The sequence below is a fragment of the Aptenodytes forsteri genome, unplaced genomic scaffold (assembly GCF_000699145.1).
Source record: "Aptenodytes forsteri isolate BGI_AS27 unplaced genomic scaffold, ASM69914v1 Scaffold349, whole genome shotgun sequence".
Taxonomy (NCBI): Eukaryota; Metazoa; Chordata; class Aves; order Sphenisciformes; family Spheniscidae; genus Aptenodytes; species Aptenodytes forsteri.
In genome coordinates, this window is record NW_008794452.1 from 1864267 (window position 1) to 1881223 (window position 16957).

The 16957-nt window shown below is 42.9% G+C and overlaps 1 protein-coding gene across 1 annotated transcript; it reads left to right on the forward strand.

Annotated features, from left to right (window-relative positions):
• The first annotated feature begins 5082 nt into the window (after positions 1 to 5082).
• NRBF2 (nuclear receptor binding factor 2) lies at positions 5083 to 9284 on the forward strand. Its single transcript, XM_009290516.2, has 3 exons — positions 5083 to 5124; positions 6537 to 6577; positions 7746 to 9284. The coding sequence occupies exons 1-3, from the start codon at positions 5097 to 5099 to the stop codon at positions 8460 to 8462; spliced, it is 786 nt and encodes a 261-aa protein (XP_009288791.1). The 5' UTR covers positions 5083 to 5096; the 3' UTR covers positions 8463 to 9284.
• The last annotated feature ends 7673 nt before the right edge of the window (positions 9285 to 16957 follow it).

The window sequence follows — 16957 nt, forward strand, 5'->3', positions numbered from 1 at the left end:
CTTAGGGACATGGTTTAGTGGGCATGGTGGTGTTGGGTTGACGGTTGGACTCGATGATCTTAGAGGTCTTTTCCAACCTCAATGATTCTATGATTCTTTCTGGCAAAGATAACTGGTATCCACAGTCCATAGCATAAAATAGATGATGTTAGCAACAAACAGTGGTTTCACTTAAAACAGTTACAAACTGTTATATTATACAGAACTTCTTTGCAGTTAGCTTTCCTCAGGCCCCGTCATTTTAGCAGCTGGGTTTTCCTGCCTTCATTTGTAACTTCATTAGTAAGTAAGGCACTGTGATCTGTGCTTCATAATCATATTAAAATATATCACTTTCTAGAGAGTCCCTTACAATGAACAAAGAAGGCTGTAAGCTTAACATCTTGTGTAAGGCTTTGTCCAATGAAGAGCTGCTCCCATTAGGGGAACAAAGAAAAACAAAACATACACAAGACTATCTCAGCTACAGGAGAACTGTTGCAAATTACTGCTCTTAGGAGAGGGTGGTAGACTTACCTTATTTGAAAATGAGTAGTACTACATCTACCTCTTAAAAACATTGTAGGATCTGAGCAGGTTTTTTCCTGTTACTCTTCTTTCTATAATAGCTAGCTATCAACTGGAATCATATGGGGAAAGCAGCAGCTTTCTCCCCCCCAGCCTAAGCTAAGATCATATGGTGGTAATCCTTTAAGTTGTAATGGTGCACGATCTCTAGAAAGAGAACTAGCATTTTTGGTTTTATTTTTTAGTTTGAGGGAGTGGTAAGAAATCTGGCAAGTGGGCCTTATGGCTTCATTTCTCATGACCTGCAGTCACATCATTGTCTAGTTTATATTAGAAAAAAAGAAGTTGGTGTTAATTTTTGGGCTGCTAAAGAAAATTCTAGGCAAAGAGGAGACCTGCATTGTCATTTTAGAGGGTTGTTTGATTTTTTTTTTTTATTATTCTGTTGCTCAGAGATTATATAGTCAATGGTTTGGGTTAGTTGGGTGAAGAATCAAATAGAAACATTTCTTTGTAATAGCAGTACAAACTTACAAATGCAGGGATCATCCCTTAACATCTCAGCTACAGTTGGAAAGTTTGAGGAGAGCTGTCTAGCTTACCTGCTTCTGTAGTTGATCCAGAGTGGTTCAGGTGATACAATAAAGCATGCACAAATCCCTTAAGAACAAAATATGTTAGAGCAACATGAGGAAGCTTTTTAGCTTGGTCGTCCTTCACTCAAACCTGCTTCCTCTTATGAGAGTCAAGTTGTTACACCTGTCCATTTGCCTACTGGGAATTCCTGCTCGTCTGGGTTGGGAGGGACATCTGGAAGAAGTTGTCAAACTGCTTCCCTCCTTCAATTCCATAGCCTGTTAATAAATTATAATTATTCTTACACCACATACTACATTTATTTCCAGCACTGCAACTGGAAGAGGAAAGAGAAATCAGATATATAAACCCACTGCAGTTATGCAGCAGCTGTTTCTGTAATCATCACAGCAGCAGGACCAAAGTCAAAGCAGTCCTGCTTGAATCTGTTGGGAACCAGTGTAGCAGCTCCAGAACTGTTGGTGTAAACACCTTCCTCTCGCATGACATCAGACCAGGGATAAACTTGAGAGCCTTTTTTTTCCACTTTATGATATAGGACCAATTCTTCCATTGCCAGGTTTATAATGGAATACAGGCCGCTGAGTTCAAAACAGCTTTGCTAACAATGGTTGGATGCTGTGTGGCTAAGTGTAACTGAGCGCTAAGAATAAACCAGCAGACTAGACAAGATGTAGAAGCTTATCCATGGTACGTGGCTGTTAAGCATCCAAATACTTTTGTTGCAGCTTCATCACTCGCTGCTAGGAAACAGCACCACTAATTTCTTCAAACTGCTGGTGATGAATAATCTACCATGAAAATGGGAGAAATTCCTTGGTCCTTGCACAATCAGCTAATTGGAACAAACACTCACAGGGTGGAATAAATGAGTAAATATTTCCTTGTCAAGCTGGCAGGAAAACATACAAAATGAGGAATTCCTCCCCCATGACTGACTGTAAAACACCTAGCTTTCTCACACAAGGCTGTGCTGAAACACTGATTATTTTTTTTTCTCTGCTGCAGTTCCTCTTGTTTCCACTGGGGAAGTCTGCTGCTCTGTATCAGAGTAAGATAGCCTGACATCTATATGTTTTGATGTAATAGCAAGAAAGGCATTTTGACCTTGTAATCAGAGAATCCTAGCTTTTCTTTTTGCTAGCATATCTGGACTGTTGTTTTCCTAATTCTATTCACGGTCTAGCCCAACTTCTTCAGACTCCCTTCAGCTTCACTGGGAGTTGAGAATGGAAATAATTTAATTGCTCAATCAAGTAACAACTGACTGTCCTCAAATGTTCTGCATGTGCTTAAGTGATTTGAGTAAGATCATGCTCCAGTAGTTTAAAATATGTGAAAATAACCTTTGAAAGCAATCGATCAGACTCAAAGTCTTATATGTAGAAATTAATAAATGGAACCAGGCCCCTGGCTTGTTGAATTGCTTTCTTAGCTCTTCTGTCTCTAGCTACTCTGTTTCCTCTTTCCCTGGCTTTTTTAGATCTGCCCATGCAGTTTGCAGAAGCAGCTGTATCAATACTAAATTATTGAAAAATTGTTTTGCAAGGAGCTAGCTCAGGTGTTTTTATGTCCATGACATAGCTAATTTGTAACTGGATGAGCTGCCATGAATAACTGAGGAGATGGCTCTATATGAGCTGATACTGTTTGTTCATTCCCATAGGAAATAAGTTTATCTTTCCAGCGTATGTCATTTGTAGGAGTCCATAGAAAAAGGCCATAAAATAGATGATTTTCCAATAGGAAAACACTTCCTCTTCTGAGATTATTTAACCTCAAGGCAGAAGAAACAGGGAATGCTGACAATGCTGTGAGGATTGAATGAAGGTGAGAAAGAAGAATATAACTGAAATATTCGTTGTGAAGAGTCAAGGAGGGGTTGTGTGATTTTTTTTTTTTTTTTTTTTTATTCTGACAATGCTGTGAGGATTGAATGAAGGTGAGAAAGAAGAATATAACTGAAATATTCGTTGTGAAGAGTCAAGGAGGGGTTGTTTGATTTTTTTTTTTTTTTTTTTTTAAGAACACTCCATATTAGCATATGAAATCAGTTTTAGAAAAGCCAAATGTCTAAATGCAGTGATATAACTGCTAGGGATTGCTTAAGAACAGCTGTTGCCCAAAAGAGTCTTTTCTGTAGAAGTCATTCTCTTCTGTGGTGTCAGAGCTGCTAAAATTCTGGTAGCAAATTGAACTTACTGTAACACTGTAGGTGATGATATGTCAATTCGGAGGACAAAGATGACAAAGAAATTGATCTGCATTTTGGAACTTATTTTTAAAATGGATGTTAGCATATGTATCATGTTAGTCCTGATAGAATCACGTTACCATCCTGTTTGGATTATCTGACCTTCGATGATGCTTCTCTGCAGGAGGCAAAGTGTAATTCCATAAGGCCTGTAGCAAACCAGCTGTTCTAACATCTTAGGATATGGACAAATACTCTCATTTTTATGTTGATCCTGGAACATGCTTAAAGTAAGTCGGTGACTTATATTTGCCAAACATCTGAAGTCTGATATGTTTTATGCCTTTGGGTGAAGAGAGGGAATAAAGAATTTGTATGGGTCAGAGACAGAATTACAGAGGCAGACTTCAAGCTTTCAGCTCTGTTTCCCCCTGAACCTACAGGTTCAGTCAGTATGGATTTGGTAAAGGCTCTCTTGAGAAACAGTAATCTTGAAAAACAAAGAAGCAGGCAAACACTTTCTTCAGATTCCTAAGTAAGTGTCTTGTATTGTTTCACCGAGTCAGTGCCCGGTACTTGATGTCTGTTTACTTCAAACTCAACATGTAGTAAAGCAGTCATGAATAGTCTGTGTTACTGACAGCCTTGCCAGTTAGTGGTTGTAGCCTTTCGTATTACATAGCTTGTCTTGGAGGAAGGACCGTAAAATTCATGTCTTGTAGTAATGACAAAAAGACTTGCTTTCATGAATGTTGCAGTGCTGGTTATGCAATACTGTTTCTCACTGAGCAAATACTTCCATCAATTGCTTGATTTCAGCAGCATCCTTAGTCTACCTTAGTTGTTTACATTATGGCTTACAAATGCTAGTATAGACTTAACTCTTGTACAGCAACAACGTGACTTTGATATCTTTAACTATAGCTGTGCTGCTTCCATTAATTGGTGTAAGCTGCAAATAAAAAAACCAAGATCTTTTGCAATTTCTTCACCCAAGAGCCTCTTGGTCATGGGGCAGCAGAAAATGCCAAACCAGCTGTAAGCTGTAACATAATTCAAATATCTTGCATTCTGCCAGGTAAATTGGTCCTAAACACTTAGAGCTTCTCATAGCTTCTTATGGCCTTACTGGTCTTTTTACATGACTACAGTGAATGCCTGCCTATAAAGGAGAACACGTACTTTCTGAGGAACAGCTCCAAAAGGATTTTGTTGTGTACACACCATCTTTGCTGCATTAACAAACTTCAGTTCTTACCTGTATAGTACAAATTCTTGTAAGATAGTATTAAAAGAGAAATCAAATTATAAAGCTTGGAACGGAGTGGGAGCCTAAAAGCCTGAGAATTGGAATCAGTAGTTTCTTAGATGTACAGATTACTTTTAAAATAGGTGTAACTATTTGTTGGTTAACCCTCATTGATGTAATGCTCTTTTTATTTTAAGGCTCACCAGCAGAGCAGAAAAGCAGACCGTTTGTTGGCAGCAGGAAAATATGAAGAAGCAATTTCTTGTCACAAAAAAGCTGCTGGTCAGTAGGTATTTCTCATATTCCAGCTCTTAAAATCAGTTTCTAGATTTGCATGCTTCATTTAAGTAGAATATCTAGTTACTTGCAAAATATTCTTTTTATTCTTAAAATGTGAATCTGTTTTTCAGTCCAGATCAAGCACCCTTTTGGAAACTTTTTCTCTAATATGAGCAGCTAAAGCCAGACATTTCCAAAGTTGTTTTGATTGGGGGTGGTTATCACTGTGAAGGCAGTTCTTGACTCAAGATGAAGCCAACACCTTGTGTCATGCACAAGCTGCAGCTGGGGACCTGCTGTAAGCCAGTTTCACTTTACGCTTTGTATTTTCTTCACTGCTTTCACAGCTGAAGTCACCTGCTTTCTCTGTTGATAAAGGAAATACTTAGACAAATGCTTGCTTACAAAAGTTTACTTACTTCCCTTTCCTAATGTCTGAATCAAGACAGCTAAGAACAGGTGATGAGCTCAGCTTTCCCAGAACTCAAGCAAAACAGCAGATTGCATCACAAGCCTTGACACTGCAATTGGCAGCCTCTGCCTCTCCTAAGTGAGACTCTGTGCATTTACCTGTCTGTTCAATACAAATAATTAAGCGTGACTAGTTAAAGTCCATCAGCTGGCTGACAGTGTGGCAATAACTAGTCACGCTTAATTATTTGTGTTGAAGTCCATCAGCTGGCTGACAGTGTGGCAACTGCTTGGCAGAAGAAGAGAGAGGAGGTCTTAATTGATGTAACAAGTAGGACATTTTACGTGACAGAGCTTGTGTGGAGACAAAATAAGTGGCTGCTCCAAACATTGTAACCTAGATACCAGGCATTCTCACTTTCCATTCATAAATACTAGAAAATCCCATAAAACGAGAAACTGATAGTTTCTTTGGTATTTATGAATACTCAGAGCAACAAGGGATAGCACTTGTGTTCTAATATGCAGACTTTTCTTTTTGGTTTCCTTCACTTCATATACCAAGACAAAACCCAGAAATGCATTAAATGTTTATTGCTTTTCTTCATCTGATGATTCTATGCCATTATCTTACATCCTTTGGAATCTGGTTAAGAATTTCTTATATCTTGTCATTTTCAGCACTAGCAAGCTATGCTTATCCTTTGGAATCTGGTTAAGAATTTGTCATTTTCAGCACTAGCAAGCTATGCTCAAAGGCTGAAGTGCTGCTCTGACTGTAAGCCAGCACCTTTTCTGGTTTGGAAGGGAAGCTGATGAAAAAACCAGGGAACTACAGACTATACCTCTTCATCAAGAATATAACTAAAAAGCGTGACTTCATAATACTGGTGTGCCATGGGCGAGAGGATTTTACTTATCACATTTTGTCTTAAAATGCTTGTATGTTAAAAGTCTGGTCCTTAGCTGCGTTTCTTCCCTTCACGGGAAAGTTGTTCTTCTGGGACTTTCTGGAAATGGCTGTTGTTTTCCTCTGAAAAACAAATTGGAACAACCTGAGCCAACAGGATGCCATGGCGAGGGTGTAGCATGTATTACATGATCTTACAGTAATTTTTTCAGACTTCTGAAAAACAGGTGTTTCCAGCCACTGTAACTTGGTACATACTTTGCCTCTGGACTGCTGCTTTTATATGGGGATTCAGAACACGGGAGGTCTGAAGCCTTTTCTTAGCTTTTATGGAAACGTTCAGGTTTTGTAACCCTGTCCTAAGTGTTTATCAATTTTCTCTTCTGCAGCATACCTTACGGACGCTATGAAGTTGACCCAGTCGGAGCAGGTGAGATCAAAGTGCAGCAGACACCAGAATCAGCCATAGATCTGTTGTTTGCCTGTGTGTCGTATTGTGCCCTGACTGATCATACCCCTCTTGGGCATTAGCCTCTGCATAGTTTTCTGAACCCATGGCAACTGCACCAGGAGGTTTAGAAGTGCAGTGATGCTGGTCTTCCTTGAGAGTTTTTCGAAGTTTATGTGGAGCAGGGACAAGAGAACTACTAACCCATCCGAGGGTTCTCCAACAATGGTTTCTAGTCTGCAAGGCATCTTCAAGTAGGTGATAAAACTAGTTTCATATTTAACTTTTGCTGTGAGGCACTTAGGCTGTTTTGCTGAGACAGAAAGCTGAGCGTCTCATCTACAGGCTGTAACTTTGGTTTTATTCATCCTGACTGGGGATCTCCAGAATAACAGCCCTATACCTTTCCTTATTCATTGCATAAATCTATCTGTAAATGTAGTACTGTAGTCTGATCAGCACTTTTATAGCAGCAGGCTTTGAGTTTAGCCAATATTATCAAAGCAAATAACCCTTGGAGATCGGACACCTGTCTTTCCTCCAAAGGGCCATTCTTGTAGAAAAATGGTAGCCTCTTACCCAGGTGGTTCCTCTGAGTTATTAACCACCATGCCACCCCCTTCATTAAATACAGCTGAATCATTTGGGACCATATCTGGCCTTGGAGCAGTTTCCGGCTTAGTGTTGGGTGTTATTAATATGTCTATGCAGATACCATCACAGAAGCATATAAATAGTTTGTATTATTTAGCTAAAGTGTGGCTGCGCATGCCAAGTGAATCTCTTCCTTCTTGGTGTGGTCACAGGTCAGTTAAACTCCTAATGCCTCTGCTCAGAGGTATTATCATAGCCTGGTCAGTGACTTAAAAACAAAAAACGAACAAATAAAAAGACCAAATGTTAACTCGCTCCTTCACAGTACTAGTAGTTATGCTAAATTTGGGTGACATATCTGAATTGGCTGCATTGTACAAGCAGCGATCACTTCTTGTTGGATTTACTATCTGAATAACAAAAGCTCCTCCCCCTCCCTCGGGCATGCTGTGATGCTGTTTATGTAAATATTTACATGCATGTAACTTTACGTGCGTGAATATTCAGGTGGGATTAGGGATCACCAATTAAATTGTTTAATCTTGTTCTTACTCAGGCTCAGCTATCACTGGAATTACAAAGGGATAGTCACATGAAACAGTTACTGCTCATCCAGGAGAGGTGGAAAAGAGCAAAGAGGGAGGAAAAACTGAAAGCCCAGCAGAATGCTGATAAGGAAATAGCTGCACATCTTCAGACTTCTTATAAGCCATCTGCTGAAGACTCTGATGATCAAAACGTATTGGTTCCTGTTACTCAGAAATACAGCCCTTCCACAGAGAAACATCCACAGGATGTTCAAGGTGTCTTTGACAGGGACCCGGATACACTATTATTTCTGCTTCAGAAAAAAAAGGAGCCGGTAGAAGCATGTATTGGGAGTAAAGCTCCCAAGGATGACAAAACAATAATAGAAGAGCAGGCAACCAAAATTGCAGATTTGAAACGGCACATAGAATTTCTTGTAGCTGAAAATGAGCGATTAAGGAGAGAGAATAAGCAGTTAAAAGCAGAAAGAGCTAGACTCCAAAAATCTCCAGTAGACAAGGAGTTGGATGTAGATGCTGACTTTGTCGAGAAGTCAGAGTTGTGGAGTCTGCAGCAACACTCAGAAACTACTTCTTCAGCTGCAACTTGGCAGAAGTTTGCAACAACTGCTGGGAAGGCAAAGGACATTCCAATACCCAACCTTCCCCCCCTGGACATCCCGTCCCCTGAACTCCCTCTGCTGGAACTCTCCGAAGATATACTGAAAGGACTGATGAATAGTTAAAACCCAGGAAAAGTGCTCAATGTAGTTACACAAACTTAAGAAAAGGGAAAATCACCGGGACAACGGTGAACTGAGGGCAAAAACATCTAACACAATCCTACTGTTGGAGAAAAGGCATTAAAGCAACTTTGTTACTGTGAAATACACATCATATCTGATCTACTTCATAAAAGTTAAAGGTACCATAATCGGTATAAGATGGCAAGCTCTTTAGTCTTTCTCCCAATGTTTCAAACCAAATGACTGCCTGGAGAATGTTTCAAGTAACACAATCCTTCAGGGTTTTAAAGTATGCTATATGTAATAGTTATCTATAATGCCATAAATGATGGTGCAGAACCTAACTCTTATGGTTGCCGGTTGGCTGCCACTTCATATTGAAAAATGCTTTCTAGCATCAATTTAAACTGTGCGTTTCATTATGCATAACTTTTTGTTAATTCAGATACAGTGCAATTTATACACCTCCTAGATGGATTTATGTGCCACGCTCTTTCCTCCTGACCATGTTAACCTCAAGTCGGGAGAGATTTTAATTTCCATTCTATGAAGGAACCAACTTATTAGTTCTGTTGACAAGGGGGTTTTTGGGTTATCTGTTTACATAACTAATCAGGGTGCATCGAATCTAGCTATTGGTTTCTGTATAAAGTGACATTGTTTAAAAAAAAATCTGTACTTAAGGAAAAATACCCTTTTTGTTTTCAGTGATGCATGAATGGAAGTAATTCTAGCTGGCAGTATTTGATTGAAAAAGAAATTGTTTACAGCTTAACCTGATTCAAAAAGGATATGAAAATAAAAAGCAAGGTGTTTTGACACTAAACGTGTGTTAAATCTCTACAAATGTTGCAGAGTATAAAAAACAAATTAAGATTTATACTAACAGTGTTAGTAGACATGTACAGCTGAACTGTGTTCATCATCCAGCAAATACAGGAAAGCTGGGATGAACTTCGAGGGCGTTGCCTATATGTGAAGTGACTCGGCTAATAGCTGGCTTCTAACACCTACAGAGCACTGAAGTGTCAGAGGAAGCAGCACTATGCCTCTGCCTGGGGACAGGCTACCCGGAGCTGAACAAACCGTGCCGCGAGAGCTGCGCACGCCCGTTCAGGGTTTTGGTTTCTGAGGAGGGCGGTGAAGCCCTCCTCACACTCGGTCCCCTTCAGCACGGGTCAGCCAGCGCCCAGCCCCAGAGCGTTAGCCAGCTCTACCCTCGCACTGGATTGTCACCCAAACTGAGGCATTGCAATGTGTAGTGGAGGCGTTAGTTAACTTTAGCTGTTACTGATTAATGAAAAGTGTTAAGTGTTGCAAGCTACCCCATTTTAAGTTATTCTTGTGTTGTTACAAGGTAAGCTTGCTTTCTAAGGGTACATCTTTCTTCCAGAACAGACTTGGAAGTACAGCAAGAACACCTTACTCTGTATACCTCCTGTGCTTGCTTGAAGGAGAGTAGGGACTGGAGGCTAGAAAAAGCCTATGGAAACAAAGGTAAGACAGGTTCATTAGAGGAGGTCCCTTGTGCTGAATTGTAGCAGAAAACTAATCTTGCTGGGAAAAAAAAAAATTATTTTTCAGTTGGAGCAGTTTAGCACATGGCCCCACAGAACAGCTGTGATGGGGTAGCCTGTTCCAGGTCAGCCCCAGCTCACGGCTCTCACAAAAGGGCAAGTTACATTCTCCACTGTCACCTGCCTGGCTGGCTGTCATAGGTAACAAGGCAGTAGAGCGTAGTGTTTCTATTCATGTAAGTAAAGCAAAGAAAAGGGTATGTGCTCACAAGAAGGAAATAAAATGATTTAAGCATCTATATCTCGTGTCACTGCCAGGGATGATAGCCCAGGGCTGTTAGCTACAGACAGACATTTCAGCTGTCTCTGCAAATGGCAGCTATAGGAGAAGGAAGCAATTTTTAGCATAGCTACCTCTGCTGAAACGTCAAGATTCTTCGGGGGGGGGGGGGGGGGGGTGGGGAGTAAGTTCTACCTTCTGTTTTTAAAATTAAACTGCCCCTTCATATATAGCTACATAAACAAAACGACAGATCTGAAGGAAGCTGCTTCTCTGTAGGAAGATAGCCAAGTAGGGGCAAAACCCCACGCTGCTACTTTTGAAAGTGTTGTTAAAACTTTTCTCTCTCCTGCAATGCAAATGTTTGTTTGTTCTTGCAGTCTGCCTACTCAACACATGACCGCTGCCAAAATCAAACTCTGGGCAGCATGGCTTAGCATGAGAGTTTTCCACTCCCGTAAGTGACGCAGAAAGGAGAATGGGTGCAACATTCCCTTTAATAGGATAGGAGCACTGAGCTGCGGTGTAAGCACTGCTAGCGTTACTGCTAGCGTTACACAAAGCCCCATGAAGGTGGTGTGGAAAGGTGAATATTTCTGTGTAATACAGAGATCGTCCCAGAGCTGGAGCAGGTGATACCCGTAAAGAGTCAGACCACAGCCTAGTGCACAACACAGGTGCTCCTGTTGAAAGGAGAGCCTGAGCACTGCCAGCTGCTTCCTTCCCTCCCTTCCATGCAGCAACACGGTCAGCCAGCCATGAAGCCTGCAGAAAGACAGGCATGTGGGATCACCCCTTTCAGCAGCGGCACGGGACACTGGTAAAACATCCTACAGCTGAGAATCCACTGAATAATGACTTTTCCTTATAAAATTCTTCACCTTCCAGGGGAAAGCTAAGTGTGTGAAATAAGGTGAAATGTGTTAATTTTTCCAAGTAAGGAATTCTTAAGTCTGAATTCAGAGCTAAGCACTTACACAGCCCATTTAAAGAATGAAAAGTGGTATAGAGAATACTCGCCGCTAGAGGACAAGTTTTATAGTAGTGATAAATCTAAGGCAATTCTGCTCCAACGTCTGTCAGCAATTAGTCTGTGCCCCGACAATTTAACGCTGTTTTAAATGGCCATTGCCTTTCAGCTTGTTTCAGTTCAGGCATCGTGAAACGATGAAAAGAAACCCCCGGGTTTCCCCCCCTGCACCTCTGGGTTAGCCGGCGCTATTGCTCACGCACCTTTTCCCACCGGCGGCTCCGTTCTCCCTTCTCTCTGCCGCCTCCCCAGGGAGGAGTTACCGGCCCGCCGGGCAGCGGAGCAGCCGCGGGACGGCGGCGACCCGGCTTTCCGGAGCGTCTGTCCGGCTGCCACCGACCGCCACCTGGTGGAACCCCCGCGCCGGGCTCGGCGCTCCCGCCGAGGCGGAGCCCCCCTCTCCTCTGACAGCGTCTTGTTCTCGCCGTCTTCACGTCAGCTGGCTTATTCCCCAAGTCTTTCCAGAATAAGGAAAAGGCGCAGTATCTGAGTACTATGCAGAAAGTAAGCAATTTTGCATAAACTACAGCGGCAACAACAAAGCGGTAAGTTATCGGTGGTCACACCGTGCGTAACCAGAGCCTGGCACAGTACGTGGAAAGATCCCGTGGGCGGTGAGTCTGGTCTGTACTGTCTTATACTGGACAGAACGGAAAACTTCTGCGGTCCGTTATTTCAAAGCGTCTCAACCAAGAACCAGTTTTAAACATGTGTCCAGACACCGACTTCTATTCACAGACTTCGCTGTACCACAGAAACCACTCTCATCTTGGAACACAGAAATATTATCCCTGTTGAAGACAGCCAACATATGCTGTGCGAGAAGAAATTGTAATTACCCAATCTCTGGCTATATCTCCACAGAAGGAGAAACCAAAGAAAGGCAACTGGGAAGCAACGTGGAGTCTCTTGAGAATAAAATCTGCAGACTGCACCACCAGTTGCTACTTACAATAACAGCTAAAACCAAAATATAGAAGCGTTGGGCTTTACATTCTGGTTTTATATAAAGGGGAAAGAGGATCTTGTGACCTCTTCCTCTGAGAGCATTTCCATTTTCAGGGACTCTGGCCTTGAACTCCTTCCTACTCTCCCCTCAGCAGCAGCTCCTCAGCCATCTGCAGTTCCCGTTGGCCTGCTTTCAGTGGTGGGGACTACACCTCACCCAGGCTCCCTTTCCCACAAAAGGTTGGACCAGATGAGCTTTCGAGGTCCCTTCCAGCCTGGGCTGTTCTGTGGCTCTACAGAAGCAGGCTCGTGAGCAAAATAGATGGAGAAAAGCAAGTACAGCCACAACAGCTGATAAAATCCCATACTGAGCTGGACTAAAAATACAGTAGAAAACAAAATCAATCAAACTGTTTAAAAGTAATCAGAGCGGTAGTGTGGCTGCCACAAATCAGGTATAGGCTGGACAGTATTTGCCAGACCTTTCTGCCCGAGTATGTGGCCCGTGGAGTTCAACTGTATAAAAAGACGTTCATGGCTCCCTAAAGACTCGGAGCTATGGCCATCTTTTCCTCCACCTCCTTTCTCTCCCGTGTTTGTTTTACCAGAAGTAACCTAAACTTACCCAGGCTTTTTGTCTTGTAATCATTTGAAGTGTTCCCTCAGGCCCATTTGCTGCAGGAGTTAAGGTATTATTGAGATCAAACAACATGAAATCCTTAGAGCTGTGAAAATACAGGATTTCCTGCCTCAGAGCTACCAAGCCCTACTCTTTAATTCCACTAAGGAAGCACAGAGCTACGATAAAACCACATGCCCAGGGACTGGAAAAAGAAACAGGCATCTGTGTCAAGGATATATTGTATCGGTACGGTTGGAAGGTACCAGAAATGTTCACTTTGAAAGATAACAGGAAAAATCCTTCAGTCTACCATATAGCTTTAGAAAGGCCCATGCGTAAAATGCAACTGTTTGCACGCAACACATCAGGTAAAACAAGTCTTCAATTTGCTGCAAGGCAAGATTTTCCTACTAGCTATATATAGATCGTAACTTCCTTTTCAAAACCTATGAGAACACATGAAAAAAGTGCAGAGGTTAGTCTGTGTGTGCTGCTAACGCTACAGATCATTTGCTCCTTGGTCAGAGTTTCCTAGGCCGCCCTGCTGAGGTGGAAAGAAAGGGACGTGGTGGTGGACGCTGCATCAGAGGAGCCCCCACGCCACCGAGTGCTCCCCTGCCCTCCTGGGGCACACGCATCATGGGAACACAAAGGCAGAGAAAGAACAGTGGCACTCCTGCTAACAAAGCGCAAGTCAAAAGGTGGAAAGCGGGAGCACAGCGGAGAGCCGACATTGTCTGAGGCAGAGCTGGGGGTTAGGAGGGGAAAGCACAGCAAAGCCTTAGCCCGGGAGACTCAACAGGGAGAGGCAGCTCGTCCAGCGCGGATGTGGGGGAGAGCACAAACATCCTGCTCAGGAAAGCAGCCGAACAGGGCGATGGTGGCTGTGGAAGGAGGGAGGAAGGGAAATTCCCAGTTACGGGTGCGGGGCGGGAAAGGCTGTCAGCTGTGAGAGCAGGAGAGGGCTTGACAGGATGTCACGGGAGAGGGTACGAACAAAATTACCACCTACCGAAAAGGTCAGAGAGCATGAGAACGCAGTGCTGGTCAGATGGGGGTTCGGTTTACACACACAGATCTGAGCAATTTCCGTGAAGCTGGAAGAGCAGAATAAACTTTAAAATCAGATTCTTAGAACCCCCTACATCTGACCCGTGTAACGGGGACCACGGTTTCACCGCCAGCAATTCCAGCAGTCCAGTAACAGAATTCTGTTTCAGCTAAACCATATACACAGCCATCCATCCATGCTGAAATCCTTCAGGTCATAGCAGCCCCGCTTTATTCTTTGCTAATTACTTACTCTCTGTTAGTTACCTCTGCAGTTACAGTAGAAAGAAAATTGCCGTGGTCATTTACTGTAGGGCAGCGCAGTGGATGGAGGTGATGGTAAGGAGCTGGAAAGGGGTGAGGGAAGTAGGGTGCGCGTGGAGAGCAGGGCTTGCAGTTTTGATGACTTGGAGACGTGAGCTTTCAAAGGACAGAAAAAAAGACAGGAAGAGTTTCCTGGAGAACCCAGCAGGTCGAGACAGAGCTTGGTCTCAATAGGAAGGTGGCAAAAGATGACATGGTACTTCGTATTCTTGCTCTAGGAGTTGACAGCGTTCCTGCACTCAAACAGCTTCAGCTGATCTCATCGAATACTTCTGGCTGTATTAAAATAGTTGAGATTCTAAACCAGAAAACCTCCTGAAGAGTCCTTAGGAAAGAAAGATGGGAAAATCATGCCCAGTAATGCCTCGCAGAACATGGAAATGGTCGAGGGGAAAACCGACCCGAAAACAAAACACCTCCCCACAAACCCCTCTTTAGTCTCAAGACATCAGCTACAACAATCTCGGGTCGTACTGGCAGCGAGCACAGCGCCAGCCCGACTTCCTGCTCCGATTTCCTGTAGGGGCGCGGGGGAGCTCCGCTTCACTGTGACGGAGCCAGAAATCTTAAGATACTGAACAAGCTGAATTTGGTACGCTGAGTACTTAAAAACCCCAGCGTTTTTGGCCTCTTTTAGTGGTATTTGGAGTAGCTGTTACCTTTAACAACTTCTTGGGGTCTGCTAATGCATGCAGCATGCGACTTGCAGAGTCTTTTCGAGTTGACGGCAATAATCACAGCACTCCCCGTCGCGCTCAGCTTGTGCCACATTTTCCCTGTTCACTCGCTTTTGGCTTCTTCCCCTCCCATTAGTTACTGGGAAACACTGTCATTGTTGCGGGCAGTTTATGAGGCCGTCCCATCCGCACCTGCAGCAATTCCCAAAGCGATTTGCAAAATGCATCAGGTTATGTTTTTATGCATTGCAAATCCATCAGATATACCCACTAACCACAAAATTTTAGAACTAGACATCTGGTGTAACTACCGCATCAATTTACTATAGGTAAACTCCACTAAACAAATCGAGTGGACAGTTAATCTCCATAGCGACTACACTGAAATCCTATTTATGCGGTTCAAGCTAATTTATCAATTTATCTTTGCTAAGAAAGCAGCAAAGATCTGCTTACCCCAGTGACTTACCCATGCAACACTGCAGCTTGAGCCCATCAGTTTTGCCTCTCCAAAATGAACGAGATATTTTGTCTTAAAATCCTGTCGATCTCTCAGGCTTTTCTTTGGGAGGATTCTTGCTGCTTCACCATCCGTTTCACCGGTACAGATTAACAACTTTGTCATACACTTAAGGATTCATCAGCAAAGGTGGCAGGAAGAAGGTCACAAAGGAAGAACTTTCATATTCACACTTGGAAATACAAACTAGCCTCCGTTCAGTGACTCCTTCAGTTACCACCTGAGAAGGCGAGAACTTAAGTGCTGCGGGGTGACAGGGGCAGCCGTCAGCGCACCGTGGGGGCCCAAAGGACGGTACCAAAGCTCAGACCTAGAAGCACCGGGTGCTGTCTGCTGTGCAGCCCCTGACAGTAAAGCACCCGAGCGCCTTTGAGAAGAGGTAGGGCAGGAAGCCCGAGGCTTTGGCCAGGACAGACACAGCAACGTGACACTTTCCGATGGTAACCCAGGGGAAACCAACCCATTCCCTTCAGTTCAACTACAAAGACACCCCAGCCCAAGGAGTGAGCCGTGCCGACAGCCCACGGCCCAGGCCCGAACAACTGCTCTTTGTGTAGAACAACAACAAGGGGGGGGTACGACCGCCTGCAGCAGGAATGCAAATTTCAGCAGCCTCAAGAAATTTCACGAATGTTAAAAGTACCTCACCAAAACTCAATTCGGGGGGGGAATACTTAGACTTGATTAAAATTCACTCATTTACATATCCTGAACTTTAAAAAAAAAAAAAGTATGTGTGACTGGAGTCCACTTGTCATTAAGCAAACGTACTCTGGCAGGTTTTGCATCTTCAGCCAACGCTCTAGCTCCGTGCCACACGCAGCGTAAAGGAAGACGCTGCATGGAACCGGGTGTGAAGTTGGGCATCAACTGCCAAGCGCAGCAACGTTAACCCCAAAGTATTTCTTTGCAACTTCAAATAAATTCCAAGCTTTCAAACCAACTAAAGAAACAACTTTACTTTTGGAACCAGAAATTGCTTTCGGGTTTCACTATTTCTTAAGATAGTTTACGTTTTTTTTGTTGGGTTTTTTTTTTTGGTGACACAAAAGCCGGTCAGACTTTGTCGACAGACTGGGAGCAGTTACCAGGCTAGTTACTATCCCCTTTTGGACATGTCACGAGCTAGCTAACAGCTGCACCTTACATTTGATATCAAATCTAAACATTTGAATAGTTTTAATAATTTAAATCCATGTACACTTTAACTTTTCAAACTAACTCCAAGAGCTGGAATTCTGCTCAACTGTCTAACATTTATCATTATTAAATAAAGAGAAATCTTTTTTTTTTAAACATCCTTTGTTTTGGGGTATTACTTGAACTGCAGAAAGCCAAGACACTATAAAAAATTGTTCTATAGAAACTCCTTTCCCCCTTCACCCAAAGTAAGTGTTGGATTATTAAAGACAGAACATAAGCGATGTTTAAATTGTTTTATTCTTAAGGAGGGTCTCTTTCCGGCTCAGCCGTTTGAGCTGTGCTCCAGCACTTCCCCTCGCAGTTTTGTCTCAAACCCGGAGAGGG

Bases quoted from the DNA above. Each gene is read 5' to 3' on its own strand.
- NRBF2 (XM_009290516.2), top strand. From the start codon at position 5,097: ATGCACAAGCTGCAGCTGGGGACCTGCT. The intron at 5,125-6,536 runs GTAAGCCAGTTT...TCTCTTCTGCAG, and splicing joins GCTGCAGCTGGGGACCTGCT to CATACCTTACGGACGCTATG. The intron at 6,578-7,745 runs GTGAGATCAAAG...GTTCTTACTCAG, and splicing joins AGTTGACCCAGTCGGAGCAG to GCTCAGCTATCACTGGAATT.